We start from the raw sequence: 25,203 nt of genomic DNA on the forward strand, positions 1-25,203 counted from the left end.
TCTTGTCTGACTCTCTCAGGCAGACTTTGGGGCTTATTTTTCTTCCTGGCCCTTAGGTCCCGAGGGCCAGGCCAACCACAGGGGGTGGGCAAGGGGCTGGCTGACTCTCCTAGTCCAGACGCAGGGGGATTCCAGCCAGGAAGAGGGTTCACCTTCTGGAACCCAGCTCAGCTTTAAGTGATACAATGCAGACACCTGGGCTTTAGTTTAATGATCAGATTCCAGGGTGGGCTGTCTCGGAAGTCAGTTAACAGTCGAGGAGATGGGAAGATGCACGCAGACTTCCTCATGGCTCCGGTAAACTGGCCAGACATTTCAGCCTACATTCACTGCATCCTCCTGACTGCCTGGGACCCAGACACCAGGTAACCTCCTGCCTTACCCACTCCCGCATCTTCCCACCCCACCCTGCCCATGGGTGCCGAACGAAGGGGCGAGGCAGAGACCGGTCCGGTGGGAAGGCAGAGCCAGCTCGAGGGTTCAGGTCTTCTTCTTCTCTGTAGTCGGGCCTCGCTCATTTCCAGGCAAGTTCAGCCCAGGCCGTGTCTCCCCTGCACCCCTCCCTGCCTCCCGCTCCAGCACCAGTGGGGCGCAGTTTGAGAGCTAGGCCCTCAGCTCAGGGGGTGTATCTGGCTGCCGACAGGGGTGAGACACGTGGAAGGCCTCCAAGGCCAGCAGTGACTTGTTGATGCGGCTGATGGTAGGGTAGGGAGTGAGGTCCACCTTGAACCTGGGGCAGAGAAACATCCATCTAAGCCGAGGTCTGCAGGGCACAGCCTGTGGGCGGCGGGCAGGGCTGGATGAAGTCCCCGGGCTGGCCGGCGCAGGCCTAGGAAGGCGGCCTTCCGGCTGGGGGCTGCATTCACAGGGAGCTCTCTGCGGAGGGGCGGGTCTCCTGCAGTACCGTGTTTCCTGCTGTTCCCACTCAATGGGAACGGGCTGCCGAGGCAGTCTACACGACTTACATGTGTAAGGCTGGTTCTGGGCTCTCATATACAGATTATCTCCCAGCCATTTCATGAGCTTCTTGAGGGGAGGGAATGTGTCTACACATTCCTGTTGCTGCTGCTGCTAAGTCACTTCAGTCGTGTCCGACTCTGTACGACCCCACAGATGGCAGCCCACCAGGCTCCTCTGTCCCTGGGATTCTCCAGGCAAGAATACTGGAGTGGGTTGCCATTCCCTTCTCCAATGCATGCATGCATGCTAAGTCACTTCAGTCTTGTCCAACTCTGTTCGACCCCATGGACAGCAGCCCACCAGGCTCCTCTGTCCACGGGATTCTCTAGGCAAGAGTTCTGGAGTGGGTTGCCATTTCCTTCTCCAACACATTCTTGTTAAGTGTTTCCATAACTGTAACAGTTCCCTGGCGTGAGAAATGGCAACCCGCTCCAGTATTCTTGCCAGGAGAATCCAATGGACAGAGGAGCCTGGTGGGCTACAGTCCATGGGGTCCCAAAGAGTCAGGCACAGCTGAGCAACTGAGCACACACATGTGCATGTGCGTGCTCACACACACACACACACACACACACACACACACACACACACAGCAGTGCTCAGCACGATGCCTTCCACAGAGAGGTTCTATCTGGGCCTTCCTGAAGGGCTGATGGGAGGAAAGCAGAGCTCACTGCTGGGCACAGACACACCACACGGGAGAGAGCAGGCTCTCAGAGAGTCTCCTTCAGGAGTGTCCACCAGGTGAGACACCCCCTCCTGGGAGCAGGGACTATGAGGTATCCCCCAGGCTGTGGTGGGCATGGCAACAGTGTTACCCTGGCTTCTCCTGGCCGTCTTCTCTGGGCCACAGTGGCTGCTGTGGCCTGGCACGGGGGTGGGGGGGGGTACCTTGGCCAGTCAGGGAGAGTCTGCATGAGATGTCACCTCAGTAGATGAAGTCAGGGCCTGACAGTAGGAGGAAGCTGGGTGTTTTGAGGGGAGCGGCCAGGAGGAGGAGAAAGGGTGCCGTGGCGCGCTCTTACCTGTCAGCATTTGCCACCTGCGGTGCTAAGCACAGGTCAGCCATGGACACCTGCAAAGAGGGTCAGGGGGGCTTTCATCAGGGGGCGCACCCCAGGCTCACGCTGGTGCCTGTACCGGGGTGCTGGCCTCTGACGCTGCCATCTGTCTCTGGCCCTTCTACCCACCCCAAGGCTGCCCTCCCCCTGCTTGTCTCCCGTGGGCCCAGGCGGGGTCTGTCCCTTGGGTAGAAGCACTTCTCCTGGCTAAGCTCCAGCTGCCCTGACAACCAGCTCTGTGGGTAGCCAGAGAAGGCCCGCCTGCCTCAGTGGACGGTACTGTCCTCGTTAAAAACCACCAGCACGTAGGGAGGACGCCCAGCAGGGACGGGATGCCTCTGGGTGCAGGCTGGGGGTGGCGCTCGGGAACCAGAATTACCAAAGGGCCAGGGCCTCAGCCTGTATGAGCCAAGGACGCCTGAACCCTAGAATCCTGTCACTGGAAGGGAATGGAGACACTGTCTAGTCTAATCCCTCATGTGACAGCTGGACTGCCTCTGCATTTTGGAGACGAGGTCTTTGACTTGAATACCTCGAGGAATGAGAAACTCACTTCCTCTTGAGGCAGCCGACCAAGGGGACCAGAGGAGCGCCCCACGAGCCAACTTCTGCTTAACACAGAGGGTGCCCTCCCCCACGCCCACCGCAGCCGCCTCCTCGGGAAGCTCTGGAGACCGAGCCTGCCCCGGGCTGGAGGGATGCGGCTGAGCCTGAGGCGGCCCGGGGAGCGGCTTACCTCATCCCCCACACAGTACCTCCCTGCCGTGCTCTGCAGGATCTGCTCCAGAGCTGTGGGGAGGCAACATGGCGACTCTCACTCTGGGCACAGAAAAGGGAGATCAGCCTTTCTGGGCTTTGGCATCCATAGCTATGACATGGGCAGCTGTCTTGAGTAGCAAGGCTGGAGTGTGTGCTGGAAGGAATGCGGCCATCGGGCCTGGAGATGGGTGATGGGGTGTGGGGGTGCCTGCCCTCGGCAATTGCAGCTACCGTTCCCTCCCGAGAGGACAAGACCTGCCGCTGGCCAAGGCAGTGGTTCTCACGCTGAGGGGCGGGCGCGTTGTGGGCCTTGGCTTCCTGCACGCAGTGGGCAGTGGAGCAGAAGCTGGGCCTCCTATCTTCCAAAGGCCTCGGGCGTGAGGGTCCCAGAAGCACCAGGGGTTCGGGTCAGGTTTGGTTGCTGCCCAACCCACTGCCCCCTAGGCCCTGCCCATCATGCCACCACTGTCAAGGCCAAAGGGCCTGGGAGGTTGCTGTAGATGCCCGGGGCCCTGGCTGTGAGGGCCATTTCTCTGAGAGGTCACCAGAGGGCAGCTCACAGGAGCAGGGACTCACCATTAAAGCCAGAAGTGATGGCCTGCTGGGCCCAGGTCAGCTGGTTCTCCTGTCCCACCTGCTTCAGGACAGACAGGTTCTGTGTGGCCCAAGGAAAAATCAGGGGTGAGCTCTGGGAGCCAGGCTGAGCCCACCCACTCCGCTAAGGCCCCTCAGGCAAGCCCAGTTCCCATGCGGCCTTTGACTGTACACCTGTCCTACCCTGGACCCTGTGAGCTCCTTCCTCCCATCTGGGCCCTGGGTGGGAAGGGAGGTGACCATCTTGGAGGCCACCTTCTCAGGCTGCCCCAGAGTCCCCTGCAGTCTGGAAGCCTGTGACTCCAGCAGAGACGTGGAAGGTGGGGGTGCACCCCAAGGCCTCTCTCCCTTGCGTCCAGTGCTTCTCCGTGACATGGTCCCTTGTGAAGAGGGGGTGCTGATACAGGCTAGGGGGCAGGATGGGAGAGGCACACAGGACTAGCTTTCAGGAGATCCAGATGGATGTCTGTCTGCTCTAACTTCCTTTGTTAAAAAAAAAAAAAAAGCAACAAGGGGGCACAGGTGCGCAGTCCGGGGTCTGTCACACTTAGAGTCATGCCACCTTTCTGGGCTATTTTCTTCTTTTTTGGATCCTTGAGACTATACAGTCCATGGAATTCTCCAGGCCAGAATACTGGAGCGAGTAGCCTTTCCCTTCTCCAGGGGATCTTCCCAACCCAGGGATTGAACTCAGGTCTCCTGAATTGCAGGCAGATGCTTTACCAGCTGAGCCACAAGGGAAGCCCTGGGCTATTTTCTTATTTGCAAAGTCACTTCATCTTTCCGGGCTATTTTCTTTTTGCAAAGTCAGGAGTTAGCACAGATGAATGTTTTAAAAAACAGATGAACTCTTTTAACACTTTTCTGTTCTGCTACTGCTGCTGCTGCTACGTCGCTTCAGTCGTGTCCGACTCTGTGCGACCCCATAGACGGCAGCCCACCAGGCTTCCCGTCCCTGGGATTCTCCAGGCAAGAATACTGGAGTGGGTTGCCATTTCCTTCTCCAATGCATGAAAGTGAAAAGTGAAAGTGAAGTCGCTCAGTCGAGTCCAACTCGAGCGACCCCATGGACTGCAGCCTACCAGGCTCCTCCGTCCATGGGATTTTCTAGGCGAAAGTACTGGAGTGGGGTGCCATTGCCTTCTCCATCTCTGTTCTACCAGTGACAATTAAAAAAAAAAATCTGAAGTGAATCCCAGTTTATGACAGAGAACAGGTGAAAGGGAGGCTGCTCTTGGTCAAGGCAGGACCTGGGTGGCTCACCTCTCCCTGCCTCCTAGCCCCTTCCCACTTCAGAGGGAGGTGGTGCCTCTGGAGGTGTCCTTGGAAACCTGGGGGCCCCCGGGGGATGGGTATTTTCTGGCTCCCCTCCTCCCTCTGCCCCACAATCCAGGGCCAAGTCCCTGAGGGTCCCCTCTGTCTTCCTGCCCCCAGCCCCCACCCACTGACGAGCTGGGTGCCGCAGGGTGGGCTCGCAGGGGCAAGGGGAGGGAGGGAGCACACACACAGGAGCCGCACCTGCAGGGGCTGGATGCCACTGGCAATGAGGTCGGATACCATGCGCACCTGCGCCCTCTTCTTTGGGTCCCGAGGCAGGAGTCGCGGCGTGGGCCGGGTCTCCTCCAGATACTCGATGATGGCCAGCTGTCCAGAGGGGAGCAGTGAGACAGGGACCAGAGGGGACGGCCGATTCCTCCTCCTCCACTCCTCCACTGCGCTACGTCGCTCAGTCACGTCCGACTCTTCGCAGCCCCACGGACTGCAGCCCACCAGGCTCCTCTGTCCATGGGATTCTCCAGGCAGGAATACTGGAGTGGGTTGCCATGCCCTTCTCCAGGGGATCTTCCCGACCCAGGGATCGAACCCAGGTTTCTTACGTCTCCTGCATTGGCAGGCGGGTTCTTTACCACTAGTGCCACCCGGGGAAGCCCACATCACCACCCCACCTTTTTTATCCTTCTTACCATCCTCCCCTCGAGCCCCGTGAAGCCAAGAGGCTCCCCAGGAGGACAAGCTCATTTTGGACCCTTGTCCTGCTGAGCTTAGGCTCCCCCCATGCTTAAGCCTCCCATCAGTTTCCAAAGCAAGCGGGCAACCTCCCTCCCTCCTGCGTCCCTCCTAAGAGCTGGGCGCCTTGGGTAGACACAGGCAAGGAAGGTCCGTGAGGTCCTCTTGTTCAGGCCCCATACTTATGCGGGGTTTCCCGAAGCTTGCACTTACGGACTGGCCGATGGTGATTCCATCAATCTTCAGGGCTGGCACCTGCTTCATGGGATTCAGGGCCTGGAATTCTTCAGAGAACTGTGGAGACGAGGCTCTGGTGGGCTGGGCGGCCTGGGCTGAGCCAGCTAAAGCAGAGAGGAGCAAGCAGGAAGCCCCCAGCCTACTGCCCACCTGCACCTCCCTCCCTGCGGAAGGCCCTGGCTCCAAGGCCCTGGGTGACACCTGGGGGAATCCGTGCAGAATCCTGAAGCCCAGTGGCTGCTGAGACACAAGCTTTGTCCCAGTGGCCTGGCTGTGTGCTTGTCCCTGCACCTCGTATGTGGCCACCAAGGCGCCTCTGCAGGGTTCACCACCCGCCCTCCTGGAGTCATGCTGTCGTATGGCTCCTGGAACCTGGGCCTCCCCATGGCCCCGGCAGCTGCTGCACAGCCTGCTGCCCTATCCCATGAGGGAAAGCCAGCAGCCTCCTCCAGCTGTGGGGACTACAGGGCGCAGGACTACACGGTTCATCCTCATGGGCAGAAGTCTGCATCCCCTGCTGGGCCCCTCTTCGAGGCCTCTGCCTCCTACATCGTGGCCTGGGGGCGGCCTCCTTACCTGCTGGCCCCCATCCTTTGTGAGGTTGACGGCTACTGTCTCATAGTCGATGTTTTTCAAGGCCAGAGCTAGGAGAGATGGGAGATGGCAGTTGGGTGACTGCCTCCGACCACATTCCCCAGGGTGACCAGAGAGTTGGAGTCTTCTTTCTCTGCACCACTGGGGGAAGTCCTGGGCCCTGCTTCCCATCTCCCTTGACCAGCATCTGCTCTCCTACCTCAGGGCCCTGATGCTCTGTCTCTCTTCCTCCTGGGCTCACTGTATCCCCAGGGGAGGCCTTTGGGGAGCCCACACCGTGGGCTCCTGGAGGACAGCAGGGAAGTGTCCCTGTCATCTCTGCCCCCTGCAGGGCCTCACCTAGCAGGGAGCAGGGCTGATGTGTTGGAGACATGCACTCATTCCCCCAGCCAAAGCCATCTGAGGGCTGAGGGAAGGCACTCAGTGACCAGGCAGGGCCCACATGGACTGATGACACTCTGGTTCTGTTTAGAGAGGAAGCCCTTTCTAATCCATTCTCTCTGTTCTCCGGGTTGTTGACTGCAGATTCCAAGCAGGGTACTGGGACTCTGGTGGTCTCAGTGAGGCATAGCTGGGACTCCTAGTGGCTGGATTTCCTCTCCTCCTCCTTTGATGTTTCCCCACCCCCCACCACCCTTCCAAGCAAAGTGAGGGTAAAACAGTCAATTGCAGTGGAGGAGACTGTATAAGTGTGCACACTTGTGCATTAAAATACGGCGATGGCCGGCATCAGGCAAAGGAATGAGGGGAGTAGGCTGAGACATGTCACAGTCTGCAGAGCCTGGAGGACACTGGGCTCTGTCAGCCGTGGTCAGCTCCACCCTGGAGGGTGAGCGTGGTCGGGGCTGGGCCGGAGGCCAAGGCACACCGGGCTCGCAGAGACAGTGCCCACGCTGCTGGTCTGGCCCAGCCAGGGTGGAGGCTGTGGGCTGGAGGAGGGCGTCTTCTTCAAGGAACGTCTCCTCTGGCAGCCCAGTGCTCTTGCCCACCGAATCTAGCAAATACCAGGGGCCTGTGGGAAGAGGTGGTCATGGAGGATGGCTTTGCAGTCAGGACCGGGCTTCTGGTAGCAGGCTGCCGGGGTTCAAATGCCATCACATTCACCCGCTAGCCTCATGGCCTTGGGCAGGTAACTTCATGAGCCTCTGTGCCCGTTTCCCCAGCTGACGGGCAGCGCAGGGTAGGAAAGAACATGGACTCTGGAGCCAGACTAGCTGGGTCAAATTCCAACTCCGCCCCTTACTAGCTACGTGACCTTGGGCAAGTACCCTTGGACAACCTCCCTGTGCCCCAGTTTTCCCACCAGTACAATGGTGACACCAATAATAACTCCCTCCTAGGGTTGTTCAGGTTTAAATGGAGGCATGGACACAAAAGCACTCAGCGCCATTCTCTCTCGGCAAGAGCCTGCGACTCTGAGCTTGGCCAAGGGCTGAGTGAAGCTGAGCGAGGGAAGGGTCAGATGAGGACTGAACCAGAGGGGCCGTGGTTTCTCCTTCCCTGAGGCCTCTGGGGTTGACACTGGCCAGTTCTGTTTAATTTGCCAGATCAAATAAGATAAGAAGTGAGGAATGCCAGCTGTTCCCTGCCAGTTACCAAGGACCTCTGAGTTCTCTGAGGTTGCCTGAAGCATGGTTACTACGGGGCTTTGGAGAGCAGTGTGGGAGAGCTGGCGGGTCCAAGAAGAAAAACAGCCCCTTCCTTCCTCTTGTTGGCTTTGCAAGGTAGACATGCCTTCAAGGCTGAGGGCTCCAGGAGATCTGCTGGGGGTGGTACCCTGAAAAGCTGGTACCCAGCTTTTCACCCACGCTTCCCTCCACCCCACCCCACCCCGGCTTTCAGTGGAGGCACAGCTCTTACCGATTCGAACTCTCCATGAGCAGGAGCTTCGGAAATAGGAATACAGGATGGGCTGAGGAGAGAGGACAAGGAGGCACGTTAACCCATGCTTGGTGGGTTCTCAGCCCCAGAAGTCCACTGGAGGGGAGGCAACTCCCAGCCAGGAGGCTCCCAGCAAGCCAGGCCTCCTTCCTTAGGCCTGCATCGGGAAAATTCAGGCCAGACTCAGAGCTTTCTGGGATAGAAGTCTTGGGGGTCGTGTGGTGACTCCAACTGTGCCGTCACGCGTCCCTGAGGTCCCAGGGACTCCCCCCAGGGGAAGCCAGCCTGCAAGTGCTTTCCTTACCTTGCTCGATTCAGCCATGCTGCTGTGGTGACCCCTGGCCTCTCAGGGAACATCCACTCTCATAGAGCTGCAGGGCAGGGGGAGTAACTCTAAAGGGGGTGGATCCTACTACCAGCCAATGGGAAGCTGGGCTAAACAGGCATCAGGGGAACTTTGAGTCTGGTCAGAAGGCCTCTTGAACTTGTGGGAAGCCTTTTCTGCTTCTGGTGGAGCCGGGTCTGGTGTCCTGGGCAGACAGGAGGTGTAGTTTTGAGGTAGTAGTTCACGTGGTGCAGTGGGCTGGGAGCTGGCATACCTGGGGTCTGGTCCCAGGGCAGGAACTAGCTCTGCCTTCTCTAGTCTTCAGCTCCCTCATCTGTGAAACGAAGGGTTGCCCTAAAATGATAGCTTAATACCTTCCGACAGTGGCAGAGATATCGGGAAATCTAATTTTCTGAGCTTTGGTGCCCATCTCTTTCAACATTCCACCTACCAGTCCTCCATGCTCTCAAGTGATCTCATTAAAACAGCTAGGGAATATGCCCATTGACTCCAAAGCTGAGGTCACAAGCTGGCAGCCCACAGTGTTCTGTTTAGTCTATACTGTATTTAAAAACCTTTCAATTAGTTGCTAACATTTAAAATCATATTGTTTTATATATAAATCCTATTGCCTGTTTTTCCTAAAAAAAAAAAAGTCTGGTGATACTGGACTGTTTTCTGAGTAGCAACACTGACCAGAGACAATTAATAACCCCCTTTAGAGAAAGCATGCCCTCTCAGATCTGCCATGGTCCTGTCCCTCATTTTTGTTGCTTTAAAGCCCCTGAAGGCAATAGCATGTGAGACATTACCTCTAAACTTTTGGGGACTCAAAGTTACTTTCTCTGGTGCTTCCAGGTACCCAGCATTTCAAAGCAGAACCCAGGACAGAATTACCAGTAACTAGCACTCATGAATCTTCCAGCAGACACATATGTAGCCTTATGGATGAGGGAGAACTCAACAGAATTTCTCAGATTACCCCTGTCTACCATCTCTCTCTAGACACTTCACCCAAGTTTCTTCCTTCTTCTGCATGCGCCAGGTCACCAAGCTGCTTGCAACTGAGAGAGTCATTTCCTAGGCAGGTCGATAAGAAGTCTAGGGGTCCCTAAGGAGAGAGGGGTCTGGAATTCTCAAGGAGGAAGAAGTTCAGTTCAGTCACTCAGTGGTGTCTGACTCTTTGTGATCCCATGAATTGCAGCACGCCAGGCCTCCCTGTCCACCACCAACTCCTGGAGTTCACTCCAACTCATGTCCGTTGAGTCAGTGATGCCATCCAGCCATCTCATCCTGTCATCCCCTTCTCCTCCTGCCCCCCATCCCTCCCAGCATCAGAATCTTTTCCACTGAGTCAACTCTTCGCATGAGGTGGCCAAAGTATTGGAGTTTCAGCTTCAGCATCAGTCCTTCCAAAGAACACCCAGGACTGATCTCCTTTAGAATGGACTGGTTGGATCTCCTTGCAGTCCAAGGGACTCTCAAGAGTCTTCTCCAACACCACAGTGCAAAAGCATCAATTCTTCAGCGCTCAGCTTTCTTCACAGTCCAACTCTCACATCCATACATGACCACAGGAAAAACCATAGTCTTGACTAGATGGACCTTTGTTGGCAAAGTAATGTCTCTGCTTTTGAATATGCTATCTAGGTTGGTCATAACTTTCCTTCCAAGGAGTAAGCGTCTTTTAATTTCATGGCTGCAATCACTATCTGCAGTGATTTTGGAGCTCCAAAAAATAAAGTCTGACACTGTTTCCCCATCTATTTACCATGAAATGATGGGACCAGATGCCATGATCTTCGTTTTCTCAATGTTGAGCTTTAAGCCAACTTTTTCACTCTCCTCTTTCACTTTCATCAAGAGGTAACAGTTCCTCTTCACTTTCTGCCATAAGGGTGGTGTCATCTGCATAGCTGAGGTTATTGATATTTCTCCCAGGCAATCTTGATTCCTTCCTTGTGCTTCCTCCAGCCCAGCGTTTCTCATGATGTACTCTGCATAGAAGTTAAATAAGCAGGGTGACAATACACAGCCTTGATGTACTCCTTTTCCTATTTGGAACTAGTCTGTTGTTCCATGTCCAGTTCCAGTTCTAACTGTTGCTTCCTGACCTGCATATAGGTTTCTCAAGAGGCAGATCAGGTGGTCTGGTATTCCCATCTCTTTCATAACTTTCCATAGTTTATTGTGATCCATAGAGTCAAAGGCTTTGGTATACTCAATAAAGCAGAAATAGATGTTTTTCTGGAACTCTCTTGCTTTTTTGATGATACAGCAGATGTTGGCAATTTGATCTCTGGTTCCTCTCCCTTTTCTAAAACCAGCTTGAACATCTGTAAGTTCACGGTTCACGTATTGTTGAAGCCTGGCTTGGAGAATTTTGAGCATTACCTTACTAGCATGTGATTGTGTGGTAGTTTGAGCATTCTTTGGCATTGCCTTTCTTTGGGATTGGAATGAAAACGGACCTTTTGTAGTCCTGTGGCCACTGAGGAGTGGCCACAAGGATGAAGAAAGGACAAACCTTTTTTGCTCTACATTCCTTAAGATTATATAACAATGTATCCTGCCAGAGGACAGTCTCTGGATTATACCTTCTGGCTAATCCTGTTATCTTAAAATATAAATTATGGGAGTAGGTTTGGTCTTTACAAGGATTAGATAGATAGATAGTGAAGTCGCTCAGTCCTGTCCAACTCTTTGCAACCCCATGGACAGTAGCCAACCAGGCTCCTCCGTCCATGGGATTTTCCAGGCAAGAATACTAGAGTGGGTTGCCATTTCCTTCTCCAGGGGATCTTCCCGACCCACGGATTGAACCCAGGTCTCCTGCATTGTAGGCAGACGCTTTACTGTCACCAGGGAACTTTTTACAAGGATTATATAACAGTAATGTACCTTGCCTGAGGACAGTCTCTGGATTAAACCTTCTGGCTAATCCTGTTATCTTAAAATGTAAATTATGGAGTAGGTCTGGTCTTTACAACCTCCAGACATTCTTTGGATTCACTGGAGAGTATATAACTCCATTGCTATAGAGAGTATATAACTCATTGCATTACTCCATAGCAAGAGGGTACTCTTTTTACCCCCTTCTGAGGTCTATGTCAGAAGCTCTATCTCCTTTATACTTTAATAAAACTTTATTACACAAAAGCTCTGAGCGATCAAGCCTCGTCTCTGGCCCTGGATTGAATTCTCCTCTGGAGGCCAAGAATTCCAGCATCTTTGCGTGGTTCAGCAACAACCTTTCATCTTGGGGGCTCATCCAGGATTCTTCAGAACAAGGTAAGGATGCTTGGAGCTCTAGTTCTTTGTTCTCCTAGTGAACACGTTTTCTGCTGTACTTTACTAACTCTACGCTGTGCTTGTGTGAATGAATGAAATGCCCTGTGTGAAGCAAGTGAGGAGCCCTGCTCTGCGGTTCCGCAGTGACCTCATACGGCTTATGGCAGAAACCTGTCGAGGGTTTATACCGACCTGCCAATGCCAAGAGGCACCCAATGTCTCCTTCGGTGACCAACCAGAAATGGGCAAAGCATGTGGACCAAACTCTTTCTCAGTCAAACTTTTCGGTCTCTTTGACCATTTCATAACTCCTTGGAAATTAGGAGTACTAACCTAATCTGTCACATCATAGACTTTCAAGGGACTTGTGAGCTATGCTGTTACTGTGTATTGTTACTTAGATCCCAAACTTGGATTGGTAGTCAGGAAGCGCCTAGCCTCACTAGGAATCGAAAGTTTGGAAGTTAGATGGAGCTCTAGCTACAAGAGCATCTCTGAGGTTAAAGGTTACTCAGATTGGAACTACAATGGGTTTTTTTTTTTCCTCTGGTAATGCTGGGTCTTAGTGGACCAGAGGAGACTCTTATACTGGTGTGGTGATGCTTAGGAGGCTCTTATACTGGTATGGTGACGCTTGGAAGGAACATCTCAGTTTTATGTTCATTATTGGTCTTATTGTGGTCAGGAATATACTCCGGGTTGTGCACAGGCACTCAGGTGATGAACGGTGCCCCCAGCGATCTTAGCCTGGGAGGCATTCCAGAAGGTTACTCTGATTGCACCCCAGGTGGCATCAGAGGTAATGGTGAAGAGCCGGACGTTAGGGATGCTATCAGGTCTATCCCTGGACCGTGAGGGACGAATACGGCGCCTGCGTTGGTAAGTGACAGATTAAGTCTGACCAGGAAAGAAAAGCTTTGGTGTAAAATCTGTCTACACCCCCATCTAGAGCAAGGAGGGACGCCTTCAGTAGAAAGATGGCGCTGGTCACTTTTTTCCTCTCTTACAGATGGGCGCGAACTATTCCAGCCTCAGTCCTTTGAACTATATCCTGAAAAATGGATAGATTTGATCCCCAGGGCTTAAAGAATTCACACCTGGTCTTCCTATGTGATACTGCATGGCCACGGTATCCATTGGAGGATGGCAAATGGTGGCCAGTTGGAGGGTCTCTTAAGTATAATACTGTTTTACCATTAGACCGGTTCTGTAGAAAACAAGGGAAATGGGTAGAAGTAGCATATGTGTTGCCCTTTTTTCTCTCTGTGAAATATGCCAGACTTGTGTCCTAAGGGTACAGATTTGGGTGTGACTCCTTCAGGTCCCTCCTGTCCTCCTACTTTGTTAGATGAGATGGAGGACAGGAGACAAAGAGATAAAGAAAAGCAAGTTTCTCCAATATATTCCTGGGATCATATGTGCAGAGCAGCGAGACTGAGGAACAGCCACACAAGCTGTTGCCTCTTCATGAAGCATCCACCCGGAGAAATAATCAGTCTACGAGAGTTAATAAGCCTTTTTCTTATCAAGAAATACAAAGAATCAAGGAGGATCTGGGAGACTGTTTAGAGGACCCAGAAAAATATATTAGAGCTTTTAAAGGTGTTACTCTGCTTTATGACCTTACTTGGAAGGATGATGTATATCTTGGGAAAAACGCTGACTCCCGACTCAAAAACTCATTGGAAAGTATATAACTCCATTGCTAACACTAGCAAGCGGGTACTCTTTCTACCCTCTTTTAATGTCTACGTCAGAAGCTTTCTCTATCTTCTTTATACTTTAATAAAACTTTATTACACAAAAGCTCTGAGCGATCAAGCCTCGTCTCTGGTCCCAGATTGAATTCTTCTCTGGAGGCCAAGAATCCCAGCATCTTTGCATAGTTCAGCAACAACCTTTCACTACCTAACCCTGCTTTCATCATCCTCGAAATACCAACTCCACTTTCCATGCAGGTAAGGACACAAGTGGAAACCCAGTCCTCCTAAATTAGTTCCTGAGCCTGAGAGTTTCAGTCTATCCTGAAGGGAACTTTCATGGGGAAAGCGAAGATAGTTCTGGCACAGAGGGCAAGTGATAGGCAGCAGGCATCCTTGGAGGAAGAGTTTGGTGGCCACAATTAGATGTACCCTGCTCCACGGTGCCTCCCTTTCCTTACCTGCTTAGGCTGGAGGGGCCCCCGGGGCCCAGAGGCAGCAACTGCTGAAACAGAATGGAATCTCTAGAGAGCTGCAAACAGTAGCTTAGAATCTCTGAAGAAACACCTTACCTAGTTACTGAATGTTATACCTTTGACCTGTGCTAAGGGTGAGCACAGAACCACTGTAAATGCCATTAAGCCCTCACGTTTCCTACTTATGGGCCACCAGCAGATATAACCAAGGGCGGTTTCTGGTCTCTTACCAATGATACCTGCATAAACCATTCCATATTCCTTTTTGCATTTGCAGAGCTAAATTTTAAAAGTTAAAAGAGTGAAGTCGCTCAGTCATGTCCAACTCTTTGCGACCTCATGGACAGTAGCCCACCAGGCTCCTCAGACCATGGGATTTTCCAGGCAAGAATACTGGAGTGGATTGCCATTTCCTTCTCAGGGGATCTTCCTGACCCAGGGATTGAATCCAGGGCTCCTGTATTGCAGGCAGATGCTTTACCATCTGAGCCACCAGGGAAGGTTCTATTATTATTAAAGCTATGCTATATTCCACCTGATGTTCCTGCCACCTTCCTTTGAGCTACAATCGCTGTTCTCACTCTTTAATAAAGAGATTGATATAGCAGTTTGGGGACAGGCCTGGGAAATGCAAATTAAAACCGGTAAAGTCAAGTGATTGTTATGACCACAAGTGCCACCACCTCCCCTTGGCACTCTCTCAAAATGCAAACAACCCTGGAAGGCTATTTGCTAACTGTTAGACCCGATGTTGAAGCTGAAACTCCAATACTTTGGCCACCTGATGCGAAGAGCTGACTCCCTGGAAAAGACCCTGATGCTGGGAAAGAGGGAGGGCAGGAGAAAGGAGGAGGGGACGACAGACGATGAAATGGTTGGATAGCATCACCGACTCGATGGACATGAGTTTAAGTAAATTCCGGGAGTTGGTGATGGACAGGGATGCCTGGCGTGCTGCAGTCCGCGGGTTCACAAAGAGTCGGACACGACTGGACTGAACTGAACTGAAATGAACTGAGACCTGTCGGGCTGACCGCCGGGAAAAAGTACGCAGGCCAGTGTGCAGAACAGGGAGACGAGACGGAGATAGGAAGCCCCAGCGGATCGAGCTGGGGGCTGGCGAGACTAGCACGGAGGGTACGACTAAAACAACCCGCGCAACCTCGAGTTCCGTGCCTCCGGGCCAATCCCCGCTCCAACCCCAACCCCCCGCCCCCCCCGCCTCCCCCGCCTCCCCCGCCTCCCCCGCCTCCCCCGCCTCCCCCGCCTCCCCCGCCTCCCCCGCCTCCCCCCCCTCCCCCGCCAACACAGTACAACGCGCAGGCGTAGAGCCGAATCCGAGCGGCGCACGGCCTGCTGGGAGTCTTTGTGGGAGCTGTGGGCGGGGCCGAGCGGTCACCTTTGACCCCGGCCCCAGGGTCGCCTCAGTGTTTCTAAGCAGCGGCCCCTCGCCTCAGATACGCGGCACAGACCTTCCCTACTTGCATCTCGCCCTGCGGGCGGCCTCTCCTTCCGGGTCAGGAAACTTCGCGCCGGCGACTCTCCGACTCGGCGACGATTCGGGCCCAGTGGGACCCCAAAACGTCAGAACTTCGGTTTTAGTCTGGGTAGAAGAGAGGGTCCGGCCCCCAACACGTCAGAACTTCAGTTTTGGTCTCGGTAAAAGCGAGGGGCCGGACCCAACACGTCAGGACTTCGGTTTTGATCAGGGTAAAAGTGAGGGGCCGGACCCAAGACGTCAGGACTTTGGTTTTGATCTGGGTAGAAGCGAGGGGCCGGCCGAGCATGCGCCCCAAGGTCTCGGGTAGCTCGGCCCACCCCGCCGCCACGCCCCCAGCCCCGGCGCCGCTGGGAGCCGCAGTTCCCTGAGCCCGCCTTCTCCCCGGGCCGGCGCCCGCGCGTCATGCTGTGCGCCACTAGCCGCCTCCTAGCGGCCCGGGAGGCGAGCGCCCTCCCCGCCCACCCCAGAGGCCGGGCCCCGGCGCCGCGCAGCCGGCGCAGGGAACTACATTTCCCAGGGCACCCCGAGCTGCCCCCTGGTGACTTCTTGGTGGGGCGCTTCACGAAACCCAGCGTGCCTACGGGCCGGAGGGCTATCCTGAGGAAGGGAAGGATGCCGCCGGCCGCGGGCGGAGGCCTGGCGGGATCCGAACTGCGCCCCCGGAGGGGCCGATGTGGGTCCCAGGCGGCTCGGGCCGCAGGCCGGGACGTGGCCACGGAGGCGGCTACAGCGCGGAGCCCCAAACGGCCTGCTCCTCCAAGCTCGCGGCGCTTCGAGGCGGCCGGCCGGTGGGCCCTGCTGGCCCTGGTGACGCTGACGTCCTTCGCCAGCCGCTTCCACCGTCTGGACCAGCCGCCGCACATCTGGTGAGTGCTGGGAGGGTCTGGGCGGGCGCCGTGGCCACGCGGAAGGAGGGGCGCGCCTTCTCATTGGCCCGGGGTCGCGGAGGGGCGGGATTCACAGTGGGAGGGGCGGGGCCCGCTGGAGGATGGGGATACAGGTTGCTGGTGGTGGCCTTTGGCCAGGTGCATCCTTCGGGAGAAGGAATAGATTTTAGCTTTGGTGGGTGGCAGTGGGATTCCTCAGTATGTGAGGAAGGAGTCTTCCTGTCTTGCAGATTATGCTGCAGTGCCTCACGTGGCTTTTAAAGATGCTCTGAACTTTCCCGGGAGAATTGGAAATCCTCAGTATAGAATTTCCTAAGCCCGAGTTGCTAATCTGCAGGGTGTCCGCGCCTCAGTGGGCGGGGGTGGTGGGGGGTGGGAATGTTCCTAACTGGTTCCGAACAGGTTTTCAGGAACCTGAACAACTTGTGTGTCCATGGGTGATAACAGGGGTCCCACCTGGCAGGTCTGGGGTCATCCTGTGAGGAGAGACATATTTTCTTAAAGATTTTGTTGGACTGAGTTGCAGGAGTCAAATTCATTTAAAAAACTTAAAGAGTCTCCCGCTGGAAGGAGGAAGAGCTTTATATGATCTGAAAATGGTTAATGTGTTTGACCAAAAAGTGATACTATGTTTTCTTTGCATCACTGAGGAGAAAGTTAGTGTAGAGGTTGATAGAAATGGAACTCCTTGACTAAAAAGCAAGCGAACAGATTATCAGGTTAACCCACTTGGAAGCTAAGGAATTAGCTTGTTATTATTTCATGAGTGCTGACCGAAGATATGAGACTCCTGGGTCAGAGTCAAAAGACTTACTACTCATGGGAGAGGAAGCAGTATGAATATGGGCAAGTTGGATTCAATTTCTCATGGCCCGGAAACCCCCCATGGTGGCGCTATGGGCTCAGATGGAAGACCGCGCACACAGTGGGTTGCCTTGCAACTAAGGAACAACAAACCCAAGGGATTTACTCATAGCAAGCAATAAGCAAGCATATTTTTTGTCCTAGAGAGAGACGTTATCTCATCTCTCAAGGCTGCTGGATGCAAACACAACTTTGGGAAATGGTTCAGGTGAAATGTAATCAAGGCCCTGCATTCTGGGCATACCCAGCGAGATATGTGGAAGTACAAGAGAGCCATGGAGGACTGTCTTTCCCAACAGGCTCACTGCTTGATTTTAAGCTGTCTTGGCTTCTAGCAAATCTTCATATGAATGTGCAGCTCCATTGGCTACTCTGGGTAGCCTGACACACAGAGGCATGGACCAAGTCTGTTTAATTTGTCTCATACAAGACTTGATTAAGGCTGCTGTCACCAGGACTCAAAGCAGCAGGGTGAGGCCAACCTGTGATATTAACCTATGCCCTCGAGGGTCCTGCATTTGGCCACCTAGGAAGAATTATGTGTGGAGGAGTTGGGAGGAAGGACCAGTAAGTCTTATTTCAGATAGCTGGGATGTAATCTAAGGCCTGTCTATTATCCATTATGGTCTGTACACAGATGTTTAGACTGATCTTTGATTTTTGGTATCATTGCCAATAAGAGTTCTCTCATTAATAAAGTAACTCCCATTCCCAATGGAAAGACATTCCAAGGCCCAGTTCTTCCCTACATTCTAACATATTACCTGAAGGGGTGCATGTCACTGCAGGTCAGGATTTTCTATTAAATTTTAATGGGATTGCCACAGATTTGGTTTAGACCACCATTTCAGTGATTTGGTTAAACCACATGGGCAGTGAGTGTCACTGAGTAGTTGCAGCGTCCGTCACTATATAAGGTATAACCTGTGTGGATCACAATAAACTGTGGAAAATTCTGAAAGAGATGGGAATACCAGACCACCTGCCCTGCCTCTTGAGAAACCTATATGCAGGTCAGGAAGCAACAGTTAGAACTGGACATGGAACAACAGACTGGTTTCAAATAGGAAAAGGAGTACGTCAAGGCTGTATATTGTCACCCTGCTTATTTAACTTACATGCAGAGTACATCATGAGAAACACTGGGCTGGAAGAAGCACAGGCTGGAATCAAGATTGCCGGGAGAAATATCAATAACCTCAGCTATGCAGATGACACCACCCTTATGGCAGAAAGTGAAGAGGAACTAAAAAGCCTCTTAATGAAAGTGAAAGAGGAGAGTGAAAAAGTTGGCTTAAAGCTCAACATTGAGAAAATGAAGATCATGGCATCTGGTCCCATCACTTCATGGGAAATAGATGGGGAAACAGTGTCAGACTTTATCTTTTTGGGCTCCAAAATCACTGCAGATGGTGACTGCAGCCATGAAATTAAAAAATGCTACTCCTTGGAAGAAAAGTTACAACCAACCTAGATAGCATATTGAAAAGTAGAGACATTACTTTGCCAACAAAGGTCCGTCTAGTCAAGGTTATGGTTTTTCCAGTGGTCATGTATGGATGTGAGAGTTGGACTGTGAAGAAAGCTGAGAGCTGAAGAATTGATGCTTTTGAACTGTGGTATTGGAGAAGACTCTTGAGAGTCCCTTGGACTGCAAGGAGATCCAACCAGTCCATTCTATAGGAGACCAGCCCTGGGTGTTCTTTGAAAGGAATGATGCTGAAGCTGAAACTCCAATACTCTGGGCACCTCATACGAAGAGTTGACTCGTTGGAAAAGACTCTGATGCTGGGAGGGATGGGGGGCAGGAGGAAAAGGGGATGACAGAGAATAAGATGGCTGGATGGCATCACCGACTTGATGGACATGAGTTTGAGTGAACTCAGGGAGATGGTGATGGACAGGGAGGCCTGGCGTGCTGCAATTCATGGGGTCGCAAAGAGTCGGACATTACTGAGTGACTGAACCGAACTGAACTGAAGGTCCCTAGGGTGTCAGGAGAAGCATATGAATCTGTATCAGTCATACTTCCCAGGTGGCTCAGTGGTAAAGAATCTGCCTGTCAATGCAGGAGACAGGAGACTTGGGTTCAATCCCTGGGTTGGGAAGATCCCCTGGAGGAGGAAATCCCAACTCATTACATTATTGTTGCCTGGGAAACTCCTTGGACAGAGGAGCCTGGTGGGTCACTGTCCATGGAGTTGCAAAGAGTCAGACATGACTGAGTGACTGAGCATGCATGCATACTGATAGAAGGTGGTGCCATTCTTTGTTTTTGCATGTGAAGGGAGGTCCATGTTGGGGATTAATGTTGATATCATCAGGTACATGAGGATAGTTCAAGACTGGCCATGTACACATGAGTTTTTCTGATTTTGTAGCAGGGTGATAGATTCAGCAACAGGTCAGATTGCTATATACAGCTGCCAGTTGCCTTAGTTGTATCATAGTGTTTTGGCAGTATGGACTCTGGGACTAGGAGGCAAACAGCATTAATTCTTTCCCTTCTCTTTACATTTTCAGGGTCCTAAGATGTTCCTTCCCTAGATGGCAAGGTTATTTCTTTCCTCCCACTGCCATATAATCCCTGTGTCCCACTTAGTACCTGTAATTTCACCTTTACTCCAGTTATTGCCTACTACTAATATCCAGACCTTTCTGCCATGAGCACTGTCAGAAAATTGACAGAGACTTATGCCTCCCACCTTGGCCCACATGAGCTATTGTAGAGGGTCTTCACAAGCAGTGTACTCAACCAAGTGATCTTTATTTTTATCTCACTCCAATGAGAAAATCAAAGTAACTGAACTAGAATTAAGTTAGAATCCTATAAATCTTGCACCCCACCCCCAGGCTGATCTGGAGTTGCTGTTAAGGGAGACAAACCAAGCCCAGGAGTCGTCAAGGAAGAATCTCAGATTTTCCAATAGGTTTTTATAATGCTCCACCCTTTTTATCCTGATCATTACCCAGTTGGTGGCCAAGAGGAGATAAACACCTAGTTTTAGGTGGCCAAACTATGTGACTGAAGTGTATGAACCAAGTGGAAGTGAGGCAAGTATAATCAGAAATCTTTTTGAGAAGACTGTTTAGTGCCTGACAACATCCGATACCTGTGGATGGTCTGGAGTTGGAATGTCATTGGATAATTTGACTGCTGGGCCATTGCAAAAAAAAAAAAAAAAAGGTACACCATTGTCAGACTGTAGATGGTTTGGAATGCTGAGAACACGAAACAGTTTAGTTTCAAGGGCCACAGTGGTATATCTACAGGAAGGTGATTGGACTGGAATAGCAGTATCAACATTGTAACCTGAAAAGGTGGCAGCAGCTGCAGGGCAGCCGTGATAGCCTGGAGAGGGGAACAAAGTCCTGATATGGTCAGTTTCCTTGAAGTGGGCAGGGTCAGTGACCCATGCAGTGTGGCTTCCTTTACTACAAGACAAACAGGCCAGCTTTTGTTAGGCAGCGCAAGTTTCCACAATGTAGCAATGGCCTCTGCTTTGGAAACAAACAGCCCTTTACTTTGTGCCTCCATGGTGGTAGATGTATTTCCATGCCTGGTGTGTTGGTGGCAGCAGATGGTATCCTGGCAGCGATGGCAGTGGTCAGGATGGTGCAGGTTTGATCAACAGCTTGATTCTAATCAGTCTTAATAAAATACTGGCCTTTACTGGGGGCATCTTCATGAGAGATCCAGATTGTCCCAGTGACAGGCAGCCATGATTTTTTTCCATGATTGGCTCCAAAGAAGGGGGCTTTAAATTTCTTAATATATATAGCCTTCCAAGTGACACACCAGATGGTTAGGCCAATGGAAAAAGCCTAAGAGTAAGTAAAAATATAACTTGTCTGTTTCTTAAGAATATCATCTAAGGCACAGGCGTTGACTTTTGATTCAGTGCATTGTGCCAGTCAGTTATCCCTTTTTGCAGTCGTCTTTCCAGAGTTGTCAGTGGGGCTGGATGATAGCTGCTGCCCTGTGGCTACCATCTGCTTTTAGTTTAGCCAAACCATCAGTAAACCAGGCACAAACATTAAGAGGAAACTCGGGGAATCAAGACCTCACTGAGTCAGGGCTTTGCTGCAGGTGGTGGAGTGGAAAATAGTTTCTTCGAAAGGGACAGCTAACACCTCTGTTTGAAAAATCAAGATGCTTCTAGGGCCAGGCTAGCTATGCTCTTGAATAACCACTTCCGTTTCACCAGCGAGGCTTACTCAGCAGTTTCCTTGCTAGCCACAGTTTCAAAGCAGCACTATCAGGCCAAAGACTATGGTTCAGGCTCTTCTTAATTTCAACAAGAGCTTAGGAGTAGGTTGATAGTTGCTTCTTTTAAAAGATATGTACTTGAAGCCTATGTCCAGCAGATGGCATTGATTTCATAGAGAACCTGCCTGCCACCCACCCCTGCCCCCGCAACCCCATTCCATCTTTAAAGCTGTAATGTCCCATTTTTGTGATTATATTGTTTCTCTAGGACCCCTTGGGAGGGGACAGGATCACCTCTGACTATGCAGCAGTCCCTGAATGGGATAATCTTTGACATGTGTAGGATAAATACAACAATGCGTCCAGCAGTGGGAGCCACAACAGTAGTTTCAAGGGCCCCACCCACAAGGGCACTTTACCTTCCCTTCCCAGATGGGAACTTCACTCAGACCCTGTCAGTCGAATCTGGGTGCTTTCCCTGCTCTTTGAACTAACAAGTCTAATCGGCCTGCATCAGGAGCTACCGACAGCCACCTAGAGATTATGCCGCTCCCAGGTGGGGAGTCTGGGCAGTGCCAGATGCAGGGGGCAGGAGGAAGCCTTTCTTCCCTGTAGGCCCTGGATAGGTTTGCCCCACTTCTTCCCAGTGTACTTTCCTGTGTCTGGTGAGCCCCTGGGCTTAGGGACCCTCTTCTTTCAGTCCCTGTGCTCATTGCTCTGGTCCTCCCTGCAGTCCTCGGCACTTTTGGTAACCCCTGCACCTGGCAGATCGTCTCCGAAACTCTAAGGGATTGAGTAGGGCGCTCCTGTATCCATCCAACAGGACCTTGAGCTTGAGTCCCCTCTCCTCACCATGCTAAGATGAGTATGTGTGGCCTTTATAGTCCCCTTTAGGGACAGGGAGACCTTAACCTCACCTTTCATCATTTTTCTCTTTGAAGCAGCTCAGATTGTGGCAGAGGGGCAGGATCATGGGACCCAGAGGGACAGAGTGGCTCCGAATCTCTGAGCAAGGCACACTTTGAGCTTGAGCACACAGCTCACCCAAGGACCTTTCAATGTTTTCACTCTGCCCAGAGTTCTGTATGGAATAGCAAGGTCCTTACTGTGGGCACCAATCAGGTAAGCTTTGGGAGCTCCGTGATTCTTCAGCTGCATCCATATTGCGGCTCCTCAGCTAATTGCCCCATACTGGTAATTACATCTTTTCCTGCTTTTACCCAGAAGAATGTGAACAGTAACCAAGGCAGCATTCAGACAGTTTGTTTCATTTCTGCCTCTCTCCACTCAGCCTCATTCATAGATAGGCCAGGGGAAGATTCTTACTACCTCCCTTCCGCACCACTTGGGCAAGAGCATTTACTACCAGATCTAGGGAGTCTTCTGTCATCCCCTACCCCTGTCCCTGAGGGGCCTTGTCCTTTCTCTTAAGGAAAGCTATAACTCGGAATCCTTTGCTCATCAGGGTTTAGGGTTTTATTTTTACCCTGTGTGCATGCTTAGTCACTTGTCATGCCCGACTCTTTGCAGCCCCATGGACTGTACCCCACCAGGCTCCTCTGTCCATGGGATTCTCCAGTCAAGAATACTGGAGTGGGTTGCCATTCCCTTCTCCAGGGGATCTTCCAGACCCAGGGATCGAACCGACGTCTTCTGCATTGGCAGGCAGGTTCTTTAGCACTAGTGCCACGTGGGAAGTCCTTATTTTTATCCTACTCACCAACTAATCAGTTAGTCTGTCACTGTTTTATGGATGCTGCCAGGAGACAAAGTCCTGGGTCAGAGACAGCCGATTTCATTTCTCATAGTACAGCAAGCAGGATGGGCATCAGTATGTTGGCATCAGCTCCGCTTGCCCCTAGTGTCCCATGTGATGCCCTGGGCCTGGGTGAATGCCTGCACATGCAGTGGGTTGCATCACAGCCAAGGTGTATGGAGCTTGGGGAATCCGCTGTTTTATAATAAGCAGTAAACCAGACTGCTTTCTGTCCCAGAGGGAGATTCTGTGTCTTTAGGTTGCTGGAAGCATAACCCAGAGAAATGGCCTGAGTAAAGAGCTATCAGGACCTTGCATTCTTGGTATATCCTGCAAGGTCTGTAGGAACCGGAGAGAGCCTGGGAGGACTATCTCCCACCACAAACATGCAGTGGAAGCCAAGAGGAAGTGTGAATATTACTACTAGTTTTACTTGAAAGTAAAAATCTTATACTCCTTTATCAGTATGTTTCCATACAGACTTTGAAACTAGCCACAAATGTTGGGACAGTTTAAATAGTGCCCTGCATGTGTGGGACTACAGTCTGCAGAGTTCTCTCACATGTGTTACTTGATAACTCCCTGGGAGATGGACTGGCAGATACTATTATTGTCTGCTTCATGGAGATGAGAAAAGAGGTCCAGAGAGGGTGAGTGACTTTGCAGGGTCACGCTCACCCTGGGTGGCGGTGCTGGGACCGGGTCTCGCTCTTTGTCTACAAGTCTGTTTGTCACGCTGCTTGGAAGTTATTTTCTCCGTTTGATGTCACCAGGTCATCATCCTCATTTCATGTCAAGCCCTGCACTCAGCAGATGCAGGAGTAGATTTACCCTTCTGCCTAGCTATTAGACCCAGGGAGTAAGACAAACAAAAGAGCCCTGTATTTTTGCTAAGAGCGTGTTTTGCCCCTCATGTTGTAGGTCAGCGATAACTGCTTATTGAAGCTGACCTGGGGATGGATAGTCACTGGAAAGCAACTGCTCCTCTGAGCTGCAGGGAGAGACTGACACACCAAGGGCCAGGTCTGCTGGATAACTGGCCTGCCACTGTAAAGCCCTCATGTAGGGGGGTGAAAGGCTTACTGTGGTTTTGTAGAAGAACAGGATTTTTACGTTGTGTTTAAAAGCTAATGTGTTAGAATCACTTCTTTCCCTGCAAGGTAATTTGCAAGTAAATAATGAGGATGGGCTTTAGATTGATTGTTAACTTAGTGAGAAAGCTCTTACTTTTTATAAAAAGTTCAGTTCAGTGGCTCAGTCATGTCCAACTCTTTGTGACCCCATGGACTACAGCATGCCAGGCTTCCTTGTCCATCACCAACTCCCAGAGCTTGCTCAAACTCATGTCCATTATTATAGCAAGATCAGAGTTCACAGTCAGAGGTTAATTATCACAAGGTTGGGAGCAAAATCAGACTCCAGCCCACAGTGTAGTTTGTAACAGCAAGAATAATGTAGTTTTTAGTAGTCTTGGGGTTAGAAGTTAGCAGACTTGGAAGAAAACTTATGGCAAAACTTTTTATAGTATAGGAAACTCTTTGCTTTTTTAAAATAAATAAAAACTCAAGATACAGAATAAGTATAGATTTAACTTAAATTTATGACAACAGGTTGGTATTTGCTAGCCTTTATCTTCTGTCTAAATGCAGGTTAAGGACCAGCTTGATGTCTTGTTTCCTCAAACTACTTGCATTTTAAAAGCACTTTTTTTAAATCCAGATTTTCTCATTAATTGCTTGAAACTTGTAGCCTTTGGTTTTAACTGTAAATTTAACCATGCTGTATTAAGGCTATTTGGGTTGTATGATGATGTTAAGAATTTCATTTCTCTGTTTTCTTTTTAGTTGGGATGAGACTCACTTTGGAAAAATGGGAAGTTACTATATCAACCGCACCTTCTTCTTTGATGTGCACCCACCTCTGGGAAAGGTGAGCAGTGTGGTGGACTGCACTCTGCTAAGGGTTGGAGCCCAGTCTTAGGTTGGGGTTTAATTCGTGGGCTTGTAGAAAGAACCCTCTGACATCCCAGAACAGCTGTTTTCAATGAAACGTTTGGTATTTTTAGGAGTTCTCTGGGCTCAGAAATGGAGTTAGAATCCA

The 25,203-nt window shown here is 51.4% G+C and overlaps 2 protein-coding genes across 9 annotated transcripts in view; one reads left to right on the forward strand and one right to left on the reverse strand.

Annotated features, from left to right (window-relative positions):
* Positions 1-192: 192 nt before the first annotated feature.
* On the reverse strand, positions 193-15,497 carry GSTZ1 (glutathione S-transferase zeta 1). Of its 3 annotated transcripts, none has more exons than XM_006052880.4 (9): positions 15,358-15,497; positions 8,073-8,124; positions 6,195-6,262; positions 5,595-5,675; positions 4,893-5,018; positions 3,357-3,435; positions 2,758-2,810; positions 1,986-2,035; positions 193-730 (listed from the first exon to the last, which is right to left on the reverse strand). In XM_006052880.4, the coding sequence occupies exons 1-9, from the start codon at positions 15,370-15,372 to the stop codon at positions 604-606; spliced, it is 651 nt and encodes a 216-aa protein (XP_006052942.1). In that variant the 5' UTR covers positions 15,373-15,497; the 3' UTR covers positions 193-603. The 3 variants fall into 3 exon arrangements, with proteins under 3 accessions (XP_006052942.1, XP_025150936.1, XP_006052941.1); XM_025295151.3 differs by lacking the exon at positions 15,358-15,497 and adding an exon at positions 8,398-8,807 and having other exon boundaries at positions 4,941-5,018; XM_006052879.4 differs by lacking the exon at positions 15,358-15,497 and adding an exon at positions 8,398-8,632.
* A 134-nt stretch (positions 15,498-15,631) lies between these two features.
* POMT2 (protein O-mannosyltransferase 2) overlaps positions 15,632-25,203 on the forward strand; it is a 45,354-nt gene continuing 35,782 nt past the window's right edge. For all 6 annotated transcript variants that reach the window (XM_025295149.3, XM_044924701.2, XM_044924700.2 and 3 more), the window contains exons 1-2: positions 15,632-16,252; positions 24,948-25,032. In XM_025295149.3, coding sequence (XP_025150934.2) covers positions 15,789-16,252; positions 24,948-25,032 — 549 coding nt within the window. In that variant the 5' untranslated portion in view covers positions 15,632-15,788. The remainder of the gene's footprint in view (positions 16,253-24,947; positions 25,033-25,203) is intronic.

Source organism: Bubalus bubalis, chromosome 11 (genome assembly GCF_019923935.1).
Source record: "Bubalus bubalis isolate 160015118507 breed Murrah chromosome 11, NDDB_SH_1, whole genome shotgun sequence".
NCBI classification, from domain to species: Eukaryota; Metazoa; Chordata; class Mammalia; order Artiodactyla; family Bovidae; genus Bubalus; species Bubalus bubalis.

What these genes read in the sequence shown, in the direction of transcription:
- GSTZ1 (XM_006052879.4), bottom strand. An exon ending in CTCATGGAGAGTTCGAATCG is followed by an intron (nt 6,263 to 8,072) that starts GTAAGAGCTGTG and finishes CATCTCTCCTAG; the next exon opens with CTCTGGCCTTGAAAAACATC. An exon ending in GGTACTGTGTGGGGGATGAG is followed by an intron (nt 2,036 to 2,757) that starts GTAAGCCGCTCC and finishes CCCTCTTTGCAG; the next exon opens with GTGTCCATGGCTGACCTGTG.